This window comes from Alligator sinensis, unplaced genomic scaffold (assembly GCF_000455745.1).
Source record: "Alligator sinensis unplaced genomic scaffold, ASM45574v1 scaffold748_1, whole genome shotgun sequence".
NCBI classification, from domain to species: domain Eukaryota; kingdom Metazoa; phylum Chordata; order Crocodylia; family Alligatoridae; genus Alligator; species Alligator sinensis.
In genome coordinates this window covers 512686-535297 of record NW_005842455.1, presented here as the reverse complement: position 1 = coordinate 535297, position 22612 = coordinate 512686, and the positions used below count along the sequence as shown (strand labels likewise).

The following is a 22612-nucleotide window of genomic DNA, read 5'->3' as shown; positions in this document are numbered from 1 at the left end:
TCCATACTGTTATGCTCTGCCGATTTTCTTCTTCATTACTAATCTTTGTGATATTGTCATACTGTAAAATATCTTAAGGCCAACAGAAAAATTGTTCTGCAGAAAGAAGGCAAGTGTGAGCACAGGCCCTTTACATTTTTAAGTGCTGTACAAGTAGGATTTATTTTAGAGATAAATGTATAGAACGCTTGGTAGTTCAAGGTTAAACGGCACAAAGTCACAATCTCCTGTGATGGTTAATCAGTAAGATCATGTGGGCTTTGGGCACTGCTGTATTTACCTGGAATCTAACATCTGGAGGCACAGGAATGACTTGGAAACTTCATCTGTAAGTTACCATGTTATTTTTCCAGTTTCCTAGAGGAGACGAACTTGAGCCTCTGGGGAAAGCTCATAAGTCATTGTTAGCTCCTTATTCTTCCTCACCTTCTCTCCCTCTCAGTCTGCTTGATTAAAGCCTAGATAATCAGGACTGACTTTGTGGCTTGATTTTGGCACAATGAATTCTGCATTCCTTGCCTTACGAAACAAAGGTCTTATTTTTGTTCCTTCCCCTCCCATGTCACTTGCCTAAGGCCTGATGTGTAAATCCACAGTACATAAATCCAGGCTGACTGTAAACTTCTCAATGAGCTTCCCAGTGGACATTTCTCACAAGCTAAGAACTTGGAAAGGTCAAAAGTATTCAATTTACTTTGCTTAAGGAAGCACTCGCATCTGTCTCCAGGGGACAGAAGGACGGAATGACATTCTGCCATTAATGTGTTGTGATCCCAAATCTCTTGATTCTCATGGCTGTGATTTCTTTTCCTGTCTGTACCTCAGCTGACAAAGAAACCCTGAGAATCCTTTGAATGCAGGCCTGGCGGGCGAGCTTGCTCTCTCCTACGCAATTCAGAATTCTCCTTAACATTAATATTGAAATTTAAACACCTTGACCTGAGAGAATTAAATTATAACCCCCTATACCCACGTTTATTGATTGGTCTTAAAACCTGGTGATTTGAACTCCACTATAATTTGACCTAAATTATAGAAAAAATAGCCAGCTAGGGGATTAGCCCTAACCCCTCCACACTCGGCTTTTTGGAGACAAAGATGTAGTTGCTTAAAGAGTAAAAGACTGGAGGTATATGCACAATCCCTGATTTTAGGCTCCTCTTCCAGCAGGTGAGGGGTGGAGGGATCTTGGGGTTAGTTTAGAACAGGCATGGCCAACCTTTGGTACAGGCTGCCACTGTATGTGGCACACGGCAGATGAGGGAGGGGACTGGTAGCACAGCAGCAGATAGGGCAGGAAGCAGAAAGCAAAGCAGAAAACTGGACAGGGAGCACAGGGACAGAAAAAGAAAGAAGAGCAGCAGATCAGTCAGGGAATACAGGGCCGGGAGCAGAAATCAGGGCAACAGATTGGCTTGGGAAAGGGGATCAGGGTGGCAGTGGGGAGTGGAGGTGTGGGGCTAATTTGTAGTATACCTGCCAAAAAGGTTGGATCCCACTGGTCTAGAGCACAGAAGAATTAAATGGCATCATGAAGCAGGACAGACTGGGATTCTGCACTCAGTTTTTAATCCCCATTGGGAAACAACAGAATTATCAAAGGACATGAAGTTGGGCAAGTTATAAAAGAAGATATTGGGCACCCTGTAGGATTTACCAGGTGGTTTTTAAAGCTCAGTCTCTGCTTAGCTGCTTTATTGAAAAATATCCACCCATTCATTTCAGCTTGTAGCAGTGCTAGTGTTGATGGGCTTTTGACATTTTAACTAAGGGGTCTATGGTGTCACTGTGCTAGGAGGTAGCATGGTCCCAGGCATCTGAACTGGGTACTGGGTAGCTGGGTTCTATTCCTGACTGTTGCCATTGGTGTGACACTGGGCACACCTGTGCCTCCTCTCTGTGCCTCCTTCCCATCCTTTTGAGTAGTTAAACAAGCAGCTTCTGGGAGCAGGGTGCTAACTGTCTCTAACTATCCATTTGTACAGTGCCTAGCACAATGCAGTCATGCTATCAATTGGGGCTTGGGTAGATGTGGCCCAGATACTACTACTACTGCTACTACTGTTACTCCTGTTACTAAATAATAACAGATGACAGTGATTAAATGCTGTTGGCTGCCAGTGAGAGATAACATTTAGCACTAATACAGCAATATGCATAGTCAAAGCACAGTACAAACATAGACTAATTAATGCCATTAACTTCAGCTAGAAAAGTTTTGTGCTGCAGAATACAGCCATCACTTATGCTATTTTCTTACTTTGTAGACTTCAAACCCAATTGATGTAGCAGGCAGACCAGGCACAGTCCACCATACTCTCTTACAGAAGACTCCAGGGGTAAGCAACCATACGTAATCTTTCTTTTACTGTGTCTTTAACTCCAATAAACAGCATGATTGCTCATCATAAAGGAAATACAATTTGAGCAAGAATTAGCCTTTCAGCAGGCTTGTTTTATCTAGCAAGGTGGTGATAACCTTTGTCAATTGAGTGCAAGAGGATTTACTGACTCATGTGAACAAAATCAAGCCAAGTGGGGCAAGAAGCTCCTTGAATCTTGTTATTCTTAGCCCTGATTAGACACGCTCCACTGCAGGACAGTCACTTGGTTCAGACAACCCTTGGCACTGTGGCTGCTGACTGAATAGGGGGGGTGGAAAACCCACGTGCTTTACCGGCAGAAACAGTGCGTTAGTTTGACCAAACTCTGCAGCATCTGTATAGATTGGGCGCTCCAGTGGAGCTTTTTGGCACTTTTATCTAATAGCTGATTCAGTCAATCAGCTATTAGATAAAAGTGCCAAAAAGCCCCACTGGAGTGCCCGATCTATACAGATATCTGGCGAGATGGGTCCAGCTAACAAGATCTCTCTTCTGGACATGTGCTGGGCCTAGTGCAGGGATGCGCAGAGTTTAAAGTTGTTTAACTTGCGGGGGGGTTGTTACATCTGTAAGCAGCCTGTTCGGTTACTGTCATGCAACTGCTTTGCATGTCATAAAATTTCATGCAAGAAATCAGTGCAAGAAATGAAAAAAGAAGTGTTAAAGCTTTTGGAGTTACCTCTGTCACAGGAGCCTTCTCCAGAATCGTGTCCTTCTATAGGTTTAAGAAAGACTCTGATTATTATTTCTTCTTCCTTCACAGGTGTCAGACCCCTATAGGCCTCCAGTAAGAGTGAGTAAAATTTGTGTGGGATTTTTTTTTAACTGTTTAGTCAATTTTACATTTCACGTGTTTTTGTAGCTGAACACTGAACACAAACAAAGTCTCAGGCTCATCCTTCACTTGAAGGAGCATTTAAGCTGTCTTTGTATTAATACCATTTGGGATAAAACTCAATCTCATTTTGCCTCAGTTTACCTATAGTATATTTTTGAGTATAAGTTGACAAGCCTTGAATATAAAATGACTATGTAAGATATTACAGCGTTGTACTCCTAAGCACATTCAGGGTCATGGCTGCTCAACCTAATGACCAAAATAAGCATGTACTACTCTACATGCTGCCTACCCAACAGAGCCAATGCAGCTAAGAGTAAGCTGCCTGCTTTCCTGGCTCAGGCATCACAAACAGAACTGGTAACTAGGAAATCTACTCTATTAAAGACATGTTAATTTCTTCATGTTTTTCACATTGGATTATGGGTGGCAATATCCAAGTCCGAGACAACAGAGCCCAGAGTTGTTTTGCAGAGCAATTCCACATGCTGGGAGTCATAGCAAAACAAGGAAAATATCACAGTTTTTTCCCTCTCCCCACTTTTCCTTTAAATTCAGTTTAATTCATTTCAAAAGAACAAGAAGAAATGGATGGTCACCACCTCTGCCAGCAGAGCGATTGGCCTCTTTCATTTCTCAACTGCCCGTTTTACAGAAAGGGAAATGAGCGGTTCTGTCAGAAGGCCTTGTGGATTGCGAGCACTTAAGTTAATCTACATTCTTATCCTTTCAATTGCAGAAGCCTGGGAAGTGGTGTGCAGTTCATGTACAGATTGCCTGGCAGATCTACCATCACCAGCAGAAGATAAAGGTAATGTGGCCAATTTAAGGAATTAAGCCAAGTTTTCTGGTTTATTATAGGTTACATTCTAGTGACTAATGGCAGGAAGCAGTTACTAGTGATGATGCTTCAGCTTGAGATGTGTAGATTAACTAAGACTTTCAATCTTTTAACATCTAGTGTAGAAGCTGTTAAGTTTCTCTGAGGGAAAGGGAGTTTGGCTCAAGGATAGCAAAATAAGCAGGAGATTATGAAGTATGCTGCTAGAGGGAAATCTGAAGAGAGAAAAGGAGAGGATAATTTTGCCTGTGATCCAGCCTTGTAAAAGCCTGTGTGTTTGATACCATTTCTGGTCTACACCAATATCTCCTGTGGATTATGCCATATCATCTGAATCAGAATTAAAAGACCGATATAGTGAAGAATATTTTACAAACAGAGTTGGCAAACAGAATGATAGTTACTGTGTTTGAGGTTCTTGGGTTTTTTTCTTTGATATTACTGAGGCAGAAGGGAAGAATTTAAAGCTGAAGAGGTGATAGGAGCAGGTACACTGAGTGCCATTACACCTCACTTAAAATGGCAGCTACCACAGCGAAAACCATTTCTGTAGTGATTTTTTTTTCCTGGCCCCCACAGCAGTTTTTGCCTTTTGTTAATCATGGACATGAACTGCTTTCACTAAGAGCCCTTTAATTAATGGCACCAAAACTGATCAATGTAAAATTCAAGAAGTAGAAATACCATGTTTATTCTATATGGTTATAAGAAAGGCATATATATCCACATAGGTGAAATTTCTGTGCATCCATTTGGCTCTTTGATCATAGCCACGTGCACTTCTTTAGCAGCAGTTGTTTCCCCTCAGTATCCCTCTTTTCTCCCTCCCACTCTTCATTTTGAGGTTACTCATTGTAAGAGAGGAACAGCCTATGAAGATCCGTCTCTGAGCTCAAAGCAAAAAAACATGCAACTGTCGGGCAATTCTTAAGGCTTGGTTCTGTCTGTCGCTTTCAGCCAGCAGAACGTTTTTTGTCAGGTCGAGACTGCAGACTGATCCTAGGGTGCTGTGCACTCAGTGTATCATGTTGCATGCTCCACTGTGTATGCTGTGGGGCTAAGAGCTCACTTCAGGCCTTATTCATGTGGATGAGGCAGGCAGCTGAGAGGCTGTGGAGTGAAATGGCTTTACAGATGCTGTCAGAGCATGACTATGGTACGTGACACTGCCATCATTCTTGCTAACTCTTCCTGGCAGTACTAAGCTGGAGTGAACTTGCACTCTCTCTCTCTCTCTCTCTCTCTCTTCTCCCCCACCCCAAAGAAAGGAAATGCATAATCAGATTGTTCTTGTATCATCTGACAGCAAATGCAGCTGGATCCCCACAAGCTAGAGATAGGAGGTAAACTTGACCTGTTCAGCAGACCTCCTGCCCCTGGAGTGTTCCCAGGATTCCACTATCCACAAGACCTTGCCAGGCCTCTATTTTCCACCACAGGTAAGGGGAGAATCGTTGTTTATTGTAGAAATAATACACAGTCAACAGATTTCGTGTTTTCCCTATTTTCCCTAATAGTTAAAGTAGCTCAACTTCATAATGTTGTGAAAATATTGGAGAATATAGTTGACTGTGATGTTAAAACACAAATCTCCTGGTCATGCCGTTTCCTGCTATTCCAGTTCAGAAGGCATAGGGGTCTAAGCCACAACCCAACAGGTAGTGACAGGTAACACTGCAGTCTGATAGGAATTGGTTTATTGAACTTGGGTCTGTCCAGCTGACTTCTCATATACCTGACAGATCTTGCTGTGTAGGGCTGGTCTTTAAAAAAAATTACAATCGATATTTCAAGTTTGGTTCCCTTATGCCAGACTTGATAAAAGAAAAACTTTAGCAACAGCATAGAGAGTAGAAATCAACATCCACTTTTTCCTAAAACGTTTGGTTTTGAAAAAAAAAAGCAATTTAAAAAAGATCAAAATCATCCACTTCAAAAATCTCCAATGCTAAGCTGTTAAGGTCAAGCAAAAGAATTAATTAATAAGGTACCATTTACTAGGACCAGTTGCTTTCTGTGTAATGCTGGCTAATTTCACAGTGTGCAGTTACCAACATAAAATAATCCATATTGATCACTTGCCAGTGACTCTGAAGTTGTCTGTGACCCTGATGTTCACAGTGTGGATCATTATTGTTCATATTCATTAAGTTTTCCAGCTGCACGCTAGTTAGTTTCTTTTGCTCCCAGGGCTCGCTCTTCCTCCAACCATCTTTTGATTCTATTTCTGTGTGGTGTTAGAGGCCAGTGTATCCCCAGAGATGAGTTGGTCCCAACTCTGGAACCAGTTCAAGACTGGTGCAGCCCTGGGACTGGGACCGACAATCAGCTGATTGTCAGTCTCAGCCCAGAGATCACTCCGGTTCGTATCAGTCTGCATGTGCCCAGCTTTCAACTTGCTAGTGCAGGAGAAGCCCAGGAATCATGACAAATAATATTGGTGCGATTGGGATCTGATCCAATCCCAAAATCATGCGTCCTACATAAACACATGGTATGGCAGGAGGCACAAATGTGGGGATGAAGGGACCAGATCCCATTAAACGAACATGTGCCAGGGACCTTAGAGGTACATAATTACCATAATTCCTTGACTATAAGACAAGGTCTTTTCCCCCAATCAACATGGGTAAAAGAAAACCCTTGTTTTAAATATCCATATGAAGCAGAAGGGGGAAGCAGGCAGTTGCTGTGGCTCTGACTGCCCCTCCGCCCAGGTTGAGGCCAGAGTCAGACCCACAGCAGCCTCCTGCCACTTTCACTTCCCCTCTATAGCTTCTGCTCCCTGCCCACCCCCTTCCCTCCCCTTTACTGTCAGGTGCAGCTTGGCTCCAGCTCAGGCTGGGGACTTTCCCAGGCACAGAGCACTTAGAAACTCCTTCCCAAGCCCAGTCAATCATCAGTACTGACACTGCTGCATGGCCAGGCAAGGGCTGAGCTTGTGTGTGCTGTGCTCTGGGACTGAGCGGCATCGGGCAGTAAAGATGGGGAAGAGGCAGAGACTGAGGTAGTAGGGGGAGGGTCAGAGGTTGTGGGGAGCTGGGGGTGGGGGTGCAGTTAGCAGAGGGGGCCGGAAGGCTGTAGGGAGTAGTAGTGAGTGGGGCAGAGGGCAAGGGGGGCACCTGATTTCCCCACCACCACCACCACCAGCCACTGCCTTCCCTGCTGTATCAGTGGAGGGGCAGGATTCATAAGATTATAAAACAGATTATACATTTTGCATATATATAATCTAATTATTGGGGTGTTTTCTTATATTCAAGTAAATACAGTAACTAGTTAGTAGGTTATTCTTTTTGGTGATAGTGTCACCTGTGCACATTTGTAACTAATTTAATACATATGATCCTTTTCATCTGTGATACAGCCCTATTGCAATTAATGAATAGCATGAATTTTTTCCAAAATATAAAAAGAAAATCATAGTCCAGCATCGACTTGAGAATCAAATGCAGGGTTTAGGTGGCTTTCAATATCTACATCACAGGGAGCATTTATCTTTCTGCAGTGATCTGCTGGAGTGATTTGTGACTTCACACAAGAGCAGTGTCAGTAAAACCTTTATACCACATGACCTACAAGTATTTATGCTGGCGCTCAGATATTCTGGTGCTTATGTCTTTCTGCATGTACTTAGACACGTTTATACACGCAGCTAATATCCACAGACACTGTGATTACTTCAACTACGGGAGCCATTTTCTCCCGTAGTCATCTTCAGTTAAGTCAGTGTTGTTTTTTGAAGATACCTGTTTCACATTTGGTTTTGCTGCTTGGGACCATTTTGTAACAGTTTGCAGTCACAGCCAGAAGCAGACTTTTGAATTGAAGCCAGTGTCCAATTAGTATCCTGAAGAATTTTTTTAAAGAAGCAAACATGGCCAAAAAATACGTGCATCTCCAGTGATGGAAAGTGACAAGCTTCTCTTAACAAAAGCGAGAAGGGAAATAGTATGGAATAGATTTGTTAAAGAAGGCAAATTAATAGAATCCTTTACCTCTACCAGAGATAAATAACTTTATAGCAACTGGTCTGCGAGTATATTAATCACAACAGCCATCACACAGTAAATCTAAATAAAGGGTGCTATCAGAGAACAGCAGAGTGAACAAACATTGCAGCAGTAATATATAGATGAATAAATCTCTTACTCTACAATATCTGAGGCATTCTTTTCCCCTTATCGAACAAGCATGTAGTTGGCGTGAATCATTGGTTCTGCTGCGTTGCCTTGTTACTGTGGGAGACATAAGTTATCTTAGGGCCACCTGTCTTCAGGACGGATGTTCAGTTGCCTGGCAGACGTTATATTTAATAACTACCTGACAGGCCACAATGCTGCTCCTGGCTTTCTCTGGAGGATTTTTTATTATCAGCCCATGTAGCTGAGTTTGTAAACCGTCTCCTTTGAAGAAATCTCCCATCCGTTATACACCTTCTGAAATCTTAAAAGGATTAGAAAGATGACAGTCTCCATCCATCTTGAAGCAGTGGAGCAGTCAGAATGTTTATAGATAACTTCAGGTTTCGTTGCTGTGGTCTCTCTTAAGTTTCCTTAACTCATTTTCTGGCTGCTTAGGTTTGCAGTGCCCAGGTTGGTGAGAGACATGCCTCTCTTGCTCTCTAGGGCTTTATAATCTGCTCACGTTCAGGGCACTTTACTGTGTGTAATGTTGACCCTCCGTGCAGCATTTTCATTGAGAGTGCACAGGTGCATCCAGGTCCAGGTTTGAACTGAACCATGTGTACACTTAGGACGTGGTGACTGCCCATGCTTGGGTAGGAATTTTTGCTGCATAGGTTAAATCCTACCCACTGCCAGCTCTTCCTTGTGTGACCCTTAGTGCCACATCCATCTGGTGCCATGTTAAATCAAATGCTGTTGATCTTATCTGCATGGCCTCCTTTTTTATTTTTTTAATTCTAGTGGAGGTTACCGTTTTATACCCACTGAATACATTTCAATGAAAAAATACAGTGAACGGCTTTACATGGCTGGGTCAGTTTTGTGTGCGACTCTAGCCCTGTCTCAAAGTGCTCCTTCTGTTGTTGCTCAGCGATTGAATGTCATTAGTTCAGACTAAAATGGGATGGGACTGCTTGTCTTGAACACATATGCAATGGTCTTGCTTACTTTGGATGGGACTGCAGGTTATATTTACAGCACACTAGTGCCTAAAGCTTTCCCACTGTTGGTACACAATTTGAGCTGCAACAGTGATTTAGTTCCAACCTAAAAGTACAATGCAGTCACTGATTTCAGTGGCTCAGGTACACCCATGCCAGTGTGCTCTGTTACTGTGAATGACCCAGCACAATTTAACCCTTACTGTCTGTGAAATGCATTGTAATAAATAACAATGCTGTCATATGAAGAAGTGACATTAAGTTCCCTGTTAAGAGATGTATTAACATTTGATGCAAGATCTTACCCTTACCACTTGCCTTGCCCTTGTAAACTGCATTAACCTTGATTTACTGTACCAGCTTTCAGATGCTGCCCTTCCACTTGGGTCATGCTTAAATATGTCTTGTGCTTTCATATCTGTCTAATGTGCTGCATGGATAGGAACCTCAGTAAAAAGGTATCACTGCCTTATTCTCACAGGTGCTGCACATCCGGCCACCACTCCTTTTGGGCCTTCACCTCATCACAGCAGCTTCCTGCCTACTAGCCACTTGGCAGGTAAGTGTAAGTAAACCCTGCTTTCATATTTATTGTACTATTTAAGTCACTCCCTGGCTTAATGATGTCTGAGATACCATAGTTATAGATGATAGAAGCTTCTTCTCCTTGTGAGGGCATGTCTTTAGGAAGCCTCTCTCCCAATTCCCCACGTCACACCCTTCATTCCCATCTCCAAAGTAAAAACAACAGGATTAATAGATTCCTCTATTGGCGAGGGATGCATAGTCTCAGGACTTGCTGAATGATAAGACACTGTGCTCGTCATGTACATCTTAGAGTGAGACCTCCTGTACAGTTGAATGTGTGTGATGGGCTCAAGGGAACAATAGAAATTTCCTTCATTAGTTGCAGAAATCCGTAGGCGGCTTATCAAATGGGATCTCAAACAATACATTGTTTAAAATGTGTTCATGCTACGTCCCTTCCCACCTGTTAAGTTCCTGGCTGGGTTTTTTTTATTAGAGCTGGACAAATGATTCTTGGCAAATAACTGTTCAGGAAGTTTTGCCTGCTCCCTATCTGGCCATAAGTAGACCTGGATTTCCTCATTCTGAACTGCTCACAGAATGATTTCTCCTTCTTCAGAAAATTGCCCATGAGCAGTTCATTGTCAAAGTTCAAGCTATGTTGGTTAATTTTTACAGCTACATTCACCCAATCCATGAACAGCACATGCAGTGTGACCTGGGAGAACTGTTTCTCACACAGACACTGACATTTATTTGTTTTCTTCACTTACCCTTCAGCATTCAGTTAAAATTCATTCTCTCAGCAAACAAATCACTAGATTATTCAGTACCAAAGTAGGTTGCAAATATCAAAGTGAATTAGTTTAAAAATTCTAATTTATATGTGGAAAATTTTGTGGTGAATACCCAGCTTTGATATTGAGATTAGGAGCTTTAGAGCTGTTCAGAAGTGTGTGGTAGTTATACTGTGAAGAAATTAATGCCCTGACTTGAGCATTACTTTCACATTAGCACAAGATGATAAATGGCCCTCTGAGGCTGTAGTTAGTAGAGGTGCATGGATACATTGGTCTGATATCGGATTGGCACCATAAAGAAAATTGTCTGTATCGGAAATCAGCCTGATATGGCCAATAAGTGACCCATGCACGTGCCCAGCCCATAGGCAGTGAGGAGCACCGCCAGGCAGCTTGGAGAGCTGCATGCAGCTGATAAGTCTGATGTAGTGAAAGGGGTATGGGGAAGGCAGATCAAGACCCCTGCCGTGAGTGGGGAGTGGGGCTGGGGCAAGTGTAGGACGGAGCCGCAGCTTATCGCGGGGCGTGCTCATGCTGCAGCGTGCCGCTCGTGCATGAGCCACTGTTCCAGCGACTCATCAGGTACTCACTCGCCTGCTCATCCGGCTGCTCCCACCGCTTATCCGGGAAGGCAGAGGGGGCATGCGTCCCTGGATCTGTGTAGGGCAGGACGGGTCAGGGCTGCACCAGGCTCTTCCCAGTGGCAGTGGTGCTGGAAGGAGGGTCAGGGGGGCTGTGGCAAATTTTGCTGCAGCCAGTGGCACTTGTGGTACTGGAAGGAGGGCTGGGTGGAGCTGCGACAGCCCATAACCCCCAACCAGTGCTGCTGCTGCCTACCCCAGGCACAGCCCCACCCTGCTGGAAAGAGCCCACCCCATCCCATGCAGATCTGAGGTCGCGTGCCCCTCTCCCCCCACCCATGCCCTTCCAGAAAAGTGGCGGGAGCTACCGGATGATCAGGTGAGTGCTGTGGCTCCCGCACGAGTGATGTGCAGCGGTGGGAGCCGCCTCTCCCCGTACCCCCCAGACAAGCCACCCCTAACCCCTGCCCCAGCCCCACTCCTTCCCTTACCACAGGGGGCCTTGATCTGTCTCGCCACACCCCTTCCACCCCACCAGACTTACCAGCTGTACACAGCTCTTCAAGCTGCCAGGCTGGTATCGGAAATTGCATTGGTATCGGTCGATACGCCTCCTTAAAAATCAGCTATTGGTATCGGCCCCCAAAATCTGTATTTGCACCCCTAGTAGTTAGCTTGCCCCCACCCACATATTCTAACATTTCTCACAATGGTTACCACCTGTGCAGGTGGTTTTCTGGCATCGTAAATAACAGCTCATCCTGCTGTGCTCGGAGCCAGTCAAAAAGACTGTTTGACACAGTGTTGGCCCCTTGTGTACACAATATTGCTACAACCAGTGGAGCTGTAGCTGTGAGGACTTTAGTGAAAACAGGTCCACTTGTACAGTTCTTGTAGGGGATGGATGTCTGTAGTGATTCACTTAGGAGTTTGTCTGTGCAAAATTACGTGACAAACACTACAGAGATGTATACAGAAGCAATGGTGAAAAGGGACTGAGGGTCCTGAGGGTCTCATCCCACAATGTGCTCTGATATACCATTAATAACAAGAAAGAAAGTTAGCCCATATCAAACAGTGTTTTCAGACTTAGATGACAACTCATGAAATGTCGTCTGGCCTCCCATTCATTTAGTTATTAGTCCAGGAGCTTTTCCTCTTTTCTTACAAGGCTTCTGGGTTTTGTCCAAGCCTTATTTTATATTAATGCCTCCCTACAGCACAACTTGGTACACAGTCCAAATCAGACTCAGAAAGGGGCTGGAGAGAAGATCAGTGTATCGAGTCATCTTATGCCCTCAGGTTTTTCACAAGGCCTGCTCATGTCTGGTCACCATGAAATCGTGATGGAAATCAGTTTGCAGCCCTTTGTGGATAGTGTTGCATCTTAGGAGCTGCCACCATAATTTCAGCTATTTGAAATGAATTTCTAGCTCCCTTCAGATTGGCATCCACAAGTTTATTACAGCACCTGTTTGTTGAGCGAGCACTGAATCCCTTCTCCGTTTTTAACATGCTGGGAATTTTCTGTGCAAAGAACCTTGCAATGAAAAGGATCAGCTTAAAGTCTGGCCTAATCCTACTTGGACTCAGACCATTAGAAAGGGAAGGGGTGCATTTCATTCTCCAGCATTCTTGGCTAAATGCCTGCTAAATCCCTGTTTGCCTTTCCAGATCCATTTAGCAGGTCAAGCACCTTCAGCGGCCTTGGGAACTTAGGCAGCAATGCCTTTGGAGGATTAGGCAGTCATGCTCTGAGTAAGTACTGGCTGGGTTACTGCAGACAAACATCCCTTCCAAAAAAGCCACATGCTAATATTTACAGCAGCTGGTGGTAGTTTTTAAAAAGTTATTTCCTAACCTCCATTCTCCTATCTGAAAACACTGCACCTAAGATTTCCAGGTCTCTGCGGTGGGAGCTCTTCTGCACATCGCGCCTATCAATAGCTGTGCTTCTGTGTCTCTTCACCGCTCAAGATTGTTGCCTTGTGTGTTCTTAGAGGTGCCAGAGTTGCAGAAACTGAGCTCTGTTACCCTATGGGCGTGTAAAGTGACACCCTTCAACAGCGAAGATGCGCAGCAGAACAGCCATTGATACCTCTAAATCACTGGGCTGTGCAGATTTCCTCCCTGACCCCCATTGTCAGAATTGTACAATTTTAAAATCCATGTAGAGAATGATTTTCCGTTAGCTGGAGGTGAGGCATGCTTGGCAAACACAGAGAGGAGAGCATGCACAGGCATCTCATGTAAAGAGATGAGGATTGATGGAGAAAAATCAAGTGACTGGTTATTCAAGAAGGCCCACAGCCAAGCTCTACTCTTCCACGAAAAATGAAAGTCTTGTTTTCTTAACAGAAAGATCCCTTGATCTTCACTGCAGGAGTTGAGCCTTTGTAACTACCTGCAGCCACTTAATGGCAGTGATAGGAACTAACAAGTATAGTCTTTGTGATGGATCCTATGGTGGAGGGGGAGGAGAAGAGAGAAATTCAGAGTCATCTCTCATTAAATGAACGGTCTCATTATGTTGCAGGACTTGTAATAAAAGCTTTCCCGACAAACCGTCTTAAAAGAGCGGCTGTGTCTTTCACCTTTTATCAGAGGTGGTTGAGCCCACCCCTCTACCCCAAATTCAGAAGTCTTGAAAAGATAGTTGTGGTTGTAATGGATGCTATGCAGAATTTATTCAGGATAACTTAGTCTAAATACTTCTTAACTCTTCTTTCCCCCTGCCCCCACCCCCAACATTATTCTAGCTCACAACAACATTTTTGCTCACAAAGAAGGTCCAAACCTGCAGAACTTTAACAATCCCCACGAGCCATGGAATAGGCTCCATCGAACCCCACCTTCCTTCCCGACACCTCCGCAGTGGCCCAAGCCAGGGGATTCTGAGCGAAGTTCCTCCGTAACAAACCACGAGAGAGACAGAGAACGGGAGCCAGAGAAGAGGGACCTTTCACTGAGTAAAGACGACAGAGAAAAAGAGAGGTACGTGGCAAAGCACCCTTTGCTTTACCCAGGTTTTTCTCCCCTTTATCTTCAAGTTCTACCCCAGTGCCCTTGATTTTTGGTCTGATCAGTCAAAAGGTTGTCTCTAAAGTGGCTGTCACTCCAATCACTGCGGCCATGTGGGTAGAAATAAACATGTATTCTTCAGCCTTCACTTGGAACAAGACAGCGAGCCAGTTTGTCCTTCCCCTCAGCTAAGCTGTGTGTCACGCAGACATCTCTAACAGACAGGCACATTGAACAAGAACTGCCATGAGCAAAAGCCTTTTTGTACATTGAAATCATGAGGTATGCTAGAGTTTGTATGCCTGACACAAACGTATATTGGATAGATACTGCCAAATATCATATTTTGTTGCATACCACACCACCCCAAATAAAACATCCACCATGTTTCTGGAAGGCAGAATGTAGTAAAAAAATGGGTCTTTTTCTAGAATCCCGGCTGACTTTGAAAGTCAGACTGTAATTCATATAGTCTCACTTATAGTGTAAGTCTTCCTGGGAAAAAAAGTGTGTCCAGGAATTGTGGCATGGACATAATGGCAGGACAGCTGATATGGCAGGACAGCAACATGGCTGGTCCCCAGACTCTTTCTTTTCTACTGTAAGTATTTCTTAATCAAAGCCACAAGATCTTTGACTAGGAAGCAGTTCACTCACCCTCTTCAGCCAAATGCTGCTGCCTCACCAGCGGCTGAGAGTGTTGACACTAGACTCTGCCACTGCTGTTTGAAGCCTTAGGGAGAAGTGGCATCTTGGCAGCCATGCGTCATAGTTCCTGCCTCCCTGCCAAAGATATGTATCCCAATTTTGGATGCCTGATTTTAGGGGGGAAGTGCATGTGGTATGCGGGTAAATGTGGTAGCTTACATGCCTCATTTTTCCTGCTCAAAGAAACTGTTCTCATGCTGTAAGCTAATCTCACTCCCCTGTATAAAGCATTTCCTCTCAAAACTACAAAAGTATTAACAGTAAAAATCTGTTGCTGAAAAGGACCCAGAAGAAAAGAGACTGTGTGGGATTCCCTATTAAACCTTGCTGATCTGGTGCTACAGAAATGTTAATGCATAAACTAAGAGGGGAACAAAGAGAGTCATTAATTTTAGCTCCATTAGGAACAGGTCCATTTGGCCAGGATTCAGGAGGAGTGGCAATCAGTAGAGCCACAGAAAGTAATTTTCAAGCTCCTATAGAGAAATTCTACAATGGAAAAGAAATTTTAAAAACCAAAACAAACAAGTCTGTCTCCAAGCATGAGGCTGGCAAAGGGAACTTGGCAATTAATTTCACATCAACAAGAATGGTGTTCACCTTAATGGTGAAGTTTGGAATATTTCACCTGTGCTTCAGGTACTGCAGGAGCTTCCAGATTCATAACTTTGATCTTGAAGCCCTTTAATTTATCTGCAAGAAGCTACTTCTTTTTTATCTTGGTAGTGGATACCAGCCAGCTGCAGCTAGTTGTGTAGGCCTGGATAGGTGGTGGAAGAACATCTCACAAAAGGCCTTCCACCACCACCACCACTTGTTTCACGTAGAGCCTAGGTTTGTTACCTGCCTTGGCAGACACTCCAAGGGCTCTCTTTTGACCTGTGCCATTTTCAGACTGGAAGAGTTGTCAGTATTGCAGATGACAAATCTATCATTACCAGCCTGAACTTGGTTTTACCTAATGATGTTTAAGATTAAGATCTTGCCCTGGGTGTTTGTGTAATATATTCATGCTCTCTCTTTGAGCAGTATTATACACAAATAGGCTAAATTTTAAATCTCATATGCTTGAAGTCAAGAAAATTGCATAGGAGTTATTGGCAAATGTGTCCCAAAATCATCCAGGCCTGTAATCTCTGGTACAGTTTATAGACAAACACTTTTGTGGTAGGGAAAAGGAGAGCTCCTTTGAATGTACATTTATAATGTGACTGCTGGGGCAGTTGAGCCCAATTTACTGACATGGTGAATTTAGGATTTCTTTACATGAGGGAACTCAGGAAAATTGAACTTTTAAAGTGGATTAACTAGATTGAACCCCTGCACAGACTCTCATTCAGAAGTAAAATGACCTTTGTTTACTTTAGCCTAATTCACTTGCACACTAAGGTCACTTCATGAACACAGAGAGCCCCATTTCATTCAGCTGACTCTGTAGCTGGTATGGTAGCCTACAAAGTCTCTCGCTTTTCTGAAGGAGTTCGTCTATAAGGTGCCATATGGCCCTGCCTTCTACCAATGGCCACTTCATTTCACCTCTCTGCATGTCCTTAACAGTTGGTTTTCATTTACCAAAGGAAGAGAAAGTACATAGACATGGTTACCACCAAGCAGCTCTCTCAAAGCTTTGCTCCCCAGAAACTTGCTTGTGTGTTCAGGCCCCAAGTGTCCACTGAGGTTTAACGCACTTCCAATAAAGAGTGAAAATTCACATCATTTAGTTAACTCAACCTACATTTCCCTGAGTGCCCCCATAAAACTTGGTCTTAAATCAGCTTCACTGATCTACAAGGGTCTAAGAGTCTTCAATGAACCAGTGTCAAGGGGTAGCCAAATTTAGAGTGCTGAAAAATAATCAGATGGGGATAAATAGTCACAGAACTCCACCAGCACCACCGAGATATTAGTGTGCTAGTCACTCTGCACATGAAAGCAAACCCAGTAAAAAAGCTTGGGTATCATTAAGTTCCTCAGATGCATAATGCAGTTGTCTTGTACATGCTATAGTACTTTGCATTTAAAGTGCCTCATATAAAGATCACAAAGTGCTTTAAAAGGTGAGCATTACTTATCTCCTTTTAGAGAGATGGGAGTAACTGAGGCACAGAGAGGTTAATTGACTTGCCCAAAGATGATAGTACAGCTGGGAACATAAACCTACTCTCATACTTCCCAGTCCCACTCATTACTCGTCTGAAACACCTTCCTCATTTAGTCAGCATCAGTGCATTAGACTCCCTGTTCCTTGCAGCTGCCCTTCTTGAAACGGAGTCCATCAATCACTTTCATGTGAATATACAGGCAATGCCCAGGACTTTTTCTTATACACTAGAATAACTGCTGAAGTGATAGCCGTTAGCTCAGCTGAACTGGGAAGCTGACATGTAACTCCATGGAGCTGCGGGGGTCAAAGTGTTTCTTCTGTGCAGGCTACTCGGGGTAGACAGGTCTATTTCATGGAAGATCTACATAACTTGCATAGCACTCAACATTTTCATGGTCTCATCCGTGCACATTCTGTAGGTAGTGAGTTGAGGCGATATATTGTTCCAGCCACAGAAATAATCATTATGGTAGCAATGAATAAATACAGTCTACACAAATGGGGGGTTTTTAAACATTCCTCTAGCATTCCTAGCTTTGTCATCATGCAGTAATGTACTGCCCTGTCCTGAAAGGAGGCTAAAGTTTAAAACTACATAAAGTCATTCATGAATTCGGGTCTTGACTATTCATCCATAATTTTGGAAGTCACTAAAGTGCATATTTAACAGTCTTTGTCCAGGAAGTGGGTAAAATAGTGCTGTGCCTGATACTAGCCAAGCTTGTAGTTCCTCTTTTCACAGTAACATACCACTAGAGATCAGTGTTGTTCATTGCTGGCATAGGATTGTCCATGTGTGTGCACACACATGCATGCACTCATTTACATAAAACAATAAAGCGTTTTCTCTTTACACAGAGATCTCATGGATAAAAACAGACATTCAAACAGATCTTCACCGGCATCAGCTCCAGTGACCCATCAGATCAGCAACCTCATCCGCAGCAACAGCCAGACCTCCAGCGATCCCATCAGGCAAGTTAGCATCGGTGAAAGAGACAGGACAAAAGAACCAGAGAGAGAACACCCTGACCGGCTGAGGGAGCCATCCATCACAGAACACAAGATAAAAGAGAGCCGTTCCCCAGTGAAGGAAACTCCAAGCCATGATAAGAGACCCTCAGAGGACAACACAAAGCCAGTAATTCAGTCTGTATCTCCTTACAGCAAACCTGCACTAAGTGAGAGCTTGAAACTTAGCAATTTAATGAACAAAGATATGGATAGAAAGACAGAGCTTTCAAACGACCTCCAGAAGATGAAGAATGACATTAAGGTCAAAGAGGAGCGGAAGGAAGACAGCGATGTCCTGGTGGTGGGATCTGAACCATCCCAGCACTCCAGAACGGTGGAACATCCCCCGCCGCCTTCTTTGCACGCTTTATCATTGCCCCACTCTATGGCTGCCACTATGCCTATCTCCATGGGCAGCGTCCACCAGATGAACAACATGAATGTTTTGGACCGCAGCAGAATGATGACACCTCTCGTGGGTATGAATCCTTTGTCAGGAAGGGAGAGACTGCCACACCCTGGATTTTCTTGGGACCCAATAAGGGACCCCTTGCGAGATGCCTATCGGAGCTTAGACCTGCACCGTCGAATGGACTTTCAGCTCCGGACAGACCCCATCCATAGGTTCCCCGCCACCTCTGGGTTTTATGACCATGAGCGTTCTTACAGAGACAGGGAACCGCATGACTATAACCACGAAAACCTTCTAGAAGCCCGCCGAGAACAGGAGCGGTTGCGGCAAGTGGAGGAGAGGGAGCGCTTGCACTTACGGGAAGAACTTGAGCGTGCCAGAATGCACCACTTGCACTCATCCCCTATTGAAAGTCATCTGGCACATGTGCCATCCTTCATGCCTCACTTAAGCGGGATGCATTACCCCAGACTCAGTCCATCCACTGCCATGCACAATGGAATTTTAAATAGGAATCCACCAACTGCAGCATTGAGTGCCCCACCCCCTTTGGTACCAGCAAGCAGCACTAGACCTGCCTCCCCACGCAGGACTACCCCACTCACAAACTCCGAGTCCAGGGACTACTCCCCCTCTAGGAACCCCAAAGAAGTAGAGGCACGATAGTCCCCAACATGGTGAATTTTAAACTCGCCTGTATCATACAACAACAACAACAACAACAGAAATCTTTTACAAAATGCACTGCTGTAAACTTTTTTTTTTTTTTAAATGTAAAATTTGTAGAAGTTAAGCACAGTTCCATAAATAATGGGGTCAGGGGTTATAAACTTTCCAACAAGAAGGTTGCTGAGAATGGGAATTTAATATATAGGTATGGACTTTTTTTCCTTTTTTTTTTTTTGTTTCTGTGCTAAAATGAATTAAAATATCAAGTTTGTACATTTTTTCCCAAATGTGAGAAACATTTTTAATGAATTTGTATTTTTTTTAATTTTGTGCTCTTTATTCACTTAAAGAAATTTTGCTTTGTTTTTAGTTAAATTTGCATTTAAATGGCCTCAGATCCTTAAGAAAAATACCCAGGGTTTCATAAAAGTATTATTTATGGAAATACTGTAGTTTCTTACAGTCCACTGTGAGGTTCCCTTACTGAGGCCAAACGATTACTTATCTTGGTACTTTGGAACCGAAGTTACAGATATATATTAAACTATTAATAATAATAATAATGTACAAAACTTTGTTTTTTGCCTTATTATATTATGCAGAAATTTAAGAGGAATTTTTTTTGACTTCTTGTTTTAAACAAAAAAAAAAACAAAGACAACAAACTGTAAATATTCTGTTAATATAAATGTACACCAATATTAAATTCTTAACATAGGTAGACTTTATAAAAATGGTTTCTAGAACCACGCTGGTTATTTGTTACCATGGTTACAACTCATACTCTTGTCACAGTCAGAAATTCACACTCAGAAAGCTAAGTGCGGCATATATACTTCAACTATGCAAGAACTTGGAGGCAGGTCTTAGTGGATGTTGGGGGGAGGAAGGTTAAAAATAAAATAAAAAAAAAACACAAAAAAACAAAAACAACCCCAAAAAAACCCAACTCGCAACTATGGAGACAGAATGGAAATGGCAAGTGAACAGGAAGAAATATGCTTGTGTTTAACAAAAAAAAAAAAAGAGAGAGAGAGAGAGAGAGAGAGACTGAATTTTTTTGTACAAACACAAGGGACAGTTCGCCAAGGAGAGAGAGACAGAGACAGAGAGAGGGGGAGAGAGACAGACAGACAGATATGCTCCTGGAAGGGGATTTTGGTTTCCTACTTTTCAAGCTGGCAAAAGCAGATGGAACTGGCACAGTACCATGTGGCAGACCCTTTCTTTAATTTTTTTTTCCTTTTTTCCTCCTTTTTTTGTGTTGTGGGCAGGATCGCTGGCAAGCAAGGACAATTTTCTGTGGACCCCTTGTGCTAATTGTGCAGTGTTCTTATTGGAATCTGTATACAAGACAAAGTAGAATTTTAGGAGTGCAAAAAAAAAAAAAAACGTCTAATGGTTGATTAAAAAAGCAAATTCTGATTATATTATCTATAGTACATGAAGACCATAAGCAAATGTTTGTTTCAGTGTGGTTCTGCCTTGAACTGCTTTTTGGCATGATTTATTTTTTATTTCCAATTTTACTTTTCATTCATATGTAAATTTTGCCATGTTTTACTTGCTGTACCATCCCCCCCTCCCTTATTTTATTTTTCAGTATCCATGTTTTATATATCCTGGGCTTTTACTCTCTAGTTAATTCAGCCATCCGCTACTATTTTCTTGACTCTGTATCTCGTTTCCCCCACCCCATCCTCCCCCCTGCACCCCCTGTAATTTTAAACATTCAGTTTCCTTGTAGATCTATGAAGATAAATACAACATTGATTTTGGATGAAAAAAGTAGTTGAGTGTTTGTGTGTCATAGCTAGTCCTGCCGACTTTGAGGCTAATGGTTTATCGACAGCCGTGCTGAGCACATTAATACAAGCAGTGCTTCAGTGGGTTCATGGCCCAGCCACTATGTGATAAAGGAGCTGCTGTTGTGGGATTTTTGTTCCACTTAAACCCTTTCCATGGCTAGCATCTCTTTACCAAAAGAAACTTTCACACTGGCCAAGCATTTCACTCTTAGCATTCCTGACACTGTCCCACAACTAAGCACTTTGAGAGCTGTGGTATGTTTAGCATAAGCTTCACTCCATACAGTGGGGCAGCTTCTTAGGTGGCCATATTTTAATACAGCTGCTAGCTGGAATCTTAAAAATAAAATGAATAAACTGCGTGTCTCAGTAGTACACATAAGTTATGCCACCATGCCGATTGGTTTGCTAAAAGGCTGCAATATCTGGGTGATTATAGGGAAAAAAAATACAGGTGCAAGCATTTCAGAAGCAAACTCTCTTCAATAGCTTCCTTGAAGACCACTGCTACTGGCCTACATTTAAGAAAGTTACAACCCTGAAGTTCTTTATGCATGTGCATTCTCATTTGCTTCTACAGATTTTCCCGCCTAGGCTGATATCAAGCATTTACAGGATGGGGAAATCATTCTGACACCTCTTTCTCTCCCCTCCCCACCCCACACCCTGTAAATAAATGACTCAATATACAGGAATTATATTGAAGACCACTGTACACAGCTCCTCTTTTTTAAATTGGTGCATGACTAAATTAGGAGGAGTTTTAAAAAACAAGTTAACATTACATACAGAGTCTTTATACTGATGAAAGAGTGAAAATAAAATAGGCATTAAAATTCTGCACCTGCTTTCACAGCTCACCTAGGGGAAGTGCATCACACATGGTGGAAATGAAAAGTTTGCTGGCTTTGGAACAACAGAGAATGCTTCCTGGAGAGCACTCTTCAGGCTTTATACATTGTGGGTGCAAAGTACCAAGGCTGCAAATGATTGAATAGAGCCTCAGAGCTGGCATGGCCTAGCCAACAGCCTGGTGGCAAGGGTGCTTCCGTGGGAGGCGGGGACTGAGGCTGAACCCTCACGAACAGGAGAGCTCCTGGTCCCCTAGCTCCCATGTGAGTTCTCCCCTCCTCCGTGCTTGCCTAGCAGGTGGTAGCTCAGGGATCTCAGCTGAGCTGCTCACCACAAACTTCATTGAATACCTGAAATGCTGTGTGCAAGCCCTGCAGATTTTGTCTTTTATTTTCCAGCCAAGAGCTAGGCAATATGAAATTAAGCTCTCCACCCCAGAAGCTGAAAGCAGCTCCGGGACCAAAACTCAAAAGGACCAGCTTCAAGGCAAAAGCACCAAGCCACCACCTTGAAGAGCCAGGTTCCTGCTAGGGCCCCCTCTCCCACCAGGCTCAAATTGAGCATCCTGGTAGCCTTGTTTCAAGAAGTAGCCAGGGCAGAGCAAGACATTGTCCCTGCGCTGCCTGTCTCAGGTGGTCACTCGTCAGATTGAGCTCTTACACAGGACATATGAGGCCCCAGTTTTAGACTCGCCCCTCTCTGCTGCCCTCTTGCCCCTGAAAGCCTGGTCAGCAACAAGTAAGACCCAGAGAAATTGATGGATTAAGTTAGTGTTGTAATTCTCTACCCTGTCAGAAACTGATCTGCCACCTTGTTTGACCTACCTTTTACAGTGGAGACGAAGATAAGATTAGTATCCGATATCTCTAGCATGGCTGACAGAATGCAGGGGTCTACCTTTCAAACACACGCAGTCATCAGCAA

The 22612-nt window shown here is 43.4% G+C and overlaps 1 protein-coding gene across 1 annotated transcript in view; it reads left to right on the top strand.

Moving 5' to 3' along the window:
- Nucleotides 1-20705, top strand: part of FBRSL1 (fibrosin like 1) — a 676121-nt gene extending 655416 nt beyond the window's left edge. Inside the window, 8 exon segments of the mRNA XM_014523175.2 lie at nucleotides 2268-2339; nucleotides 3148-3177; nucleotides 3962-4033; nucleotides 5370-5502; nucleotides 9673-9756; nucleotides 12775-12858; nucleotides 13860-14094; nucleotides 17792-20705. Coding sequence (XP_014378661.2) covers nucleotides 2268-2339; nucleotides 3148-3177; nucleotides 3962-4033; nucleotides 5370-5502; nucleotides 9673-9756; nucleotides 12775-12858; nucleotides 13860-14094; nucleotides 17792-19025 — 1944 coding nt within the window. The 3' untranslated portion in view covers nucleotides 19026-20705.
- The last annotated feature ends 1907 nt before the right edge of the window (nucleotides 20706-22612 follow it).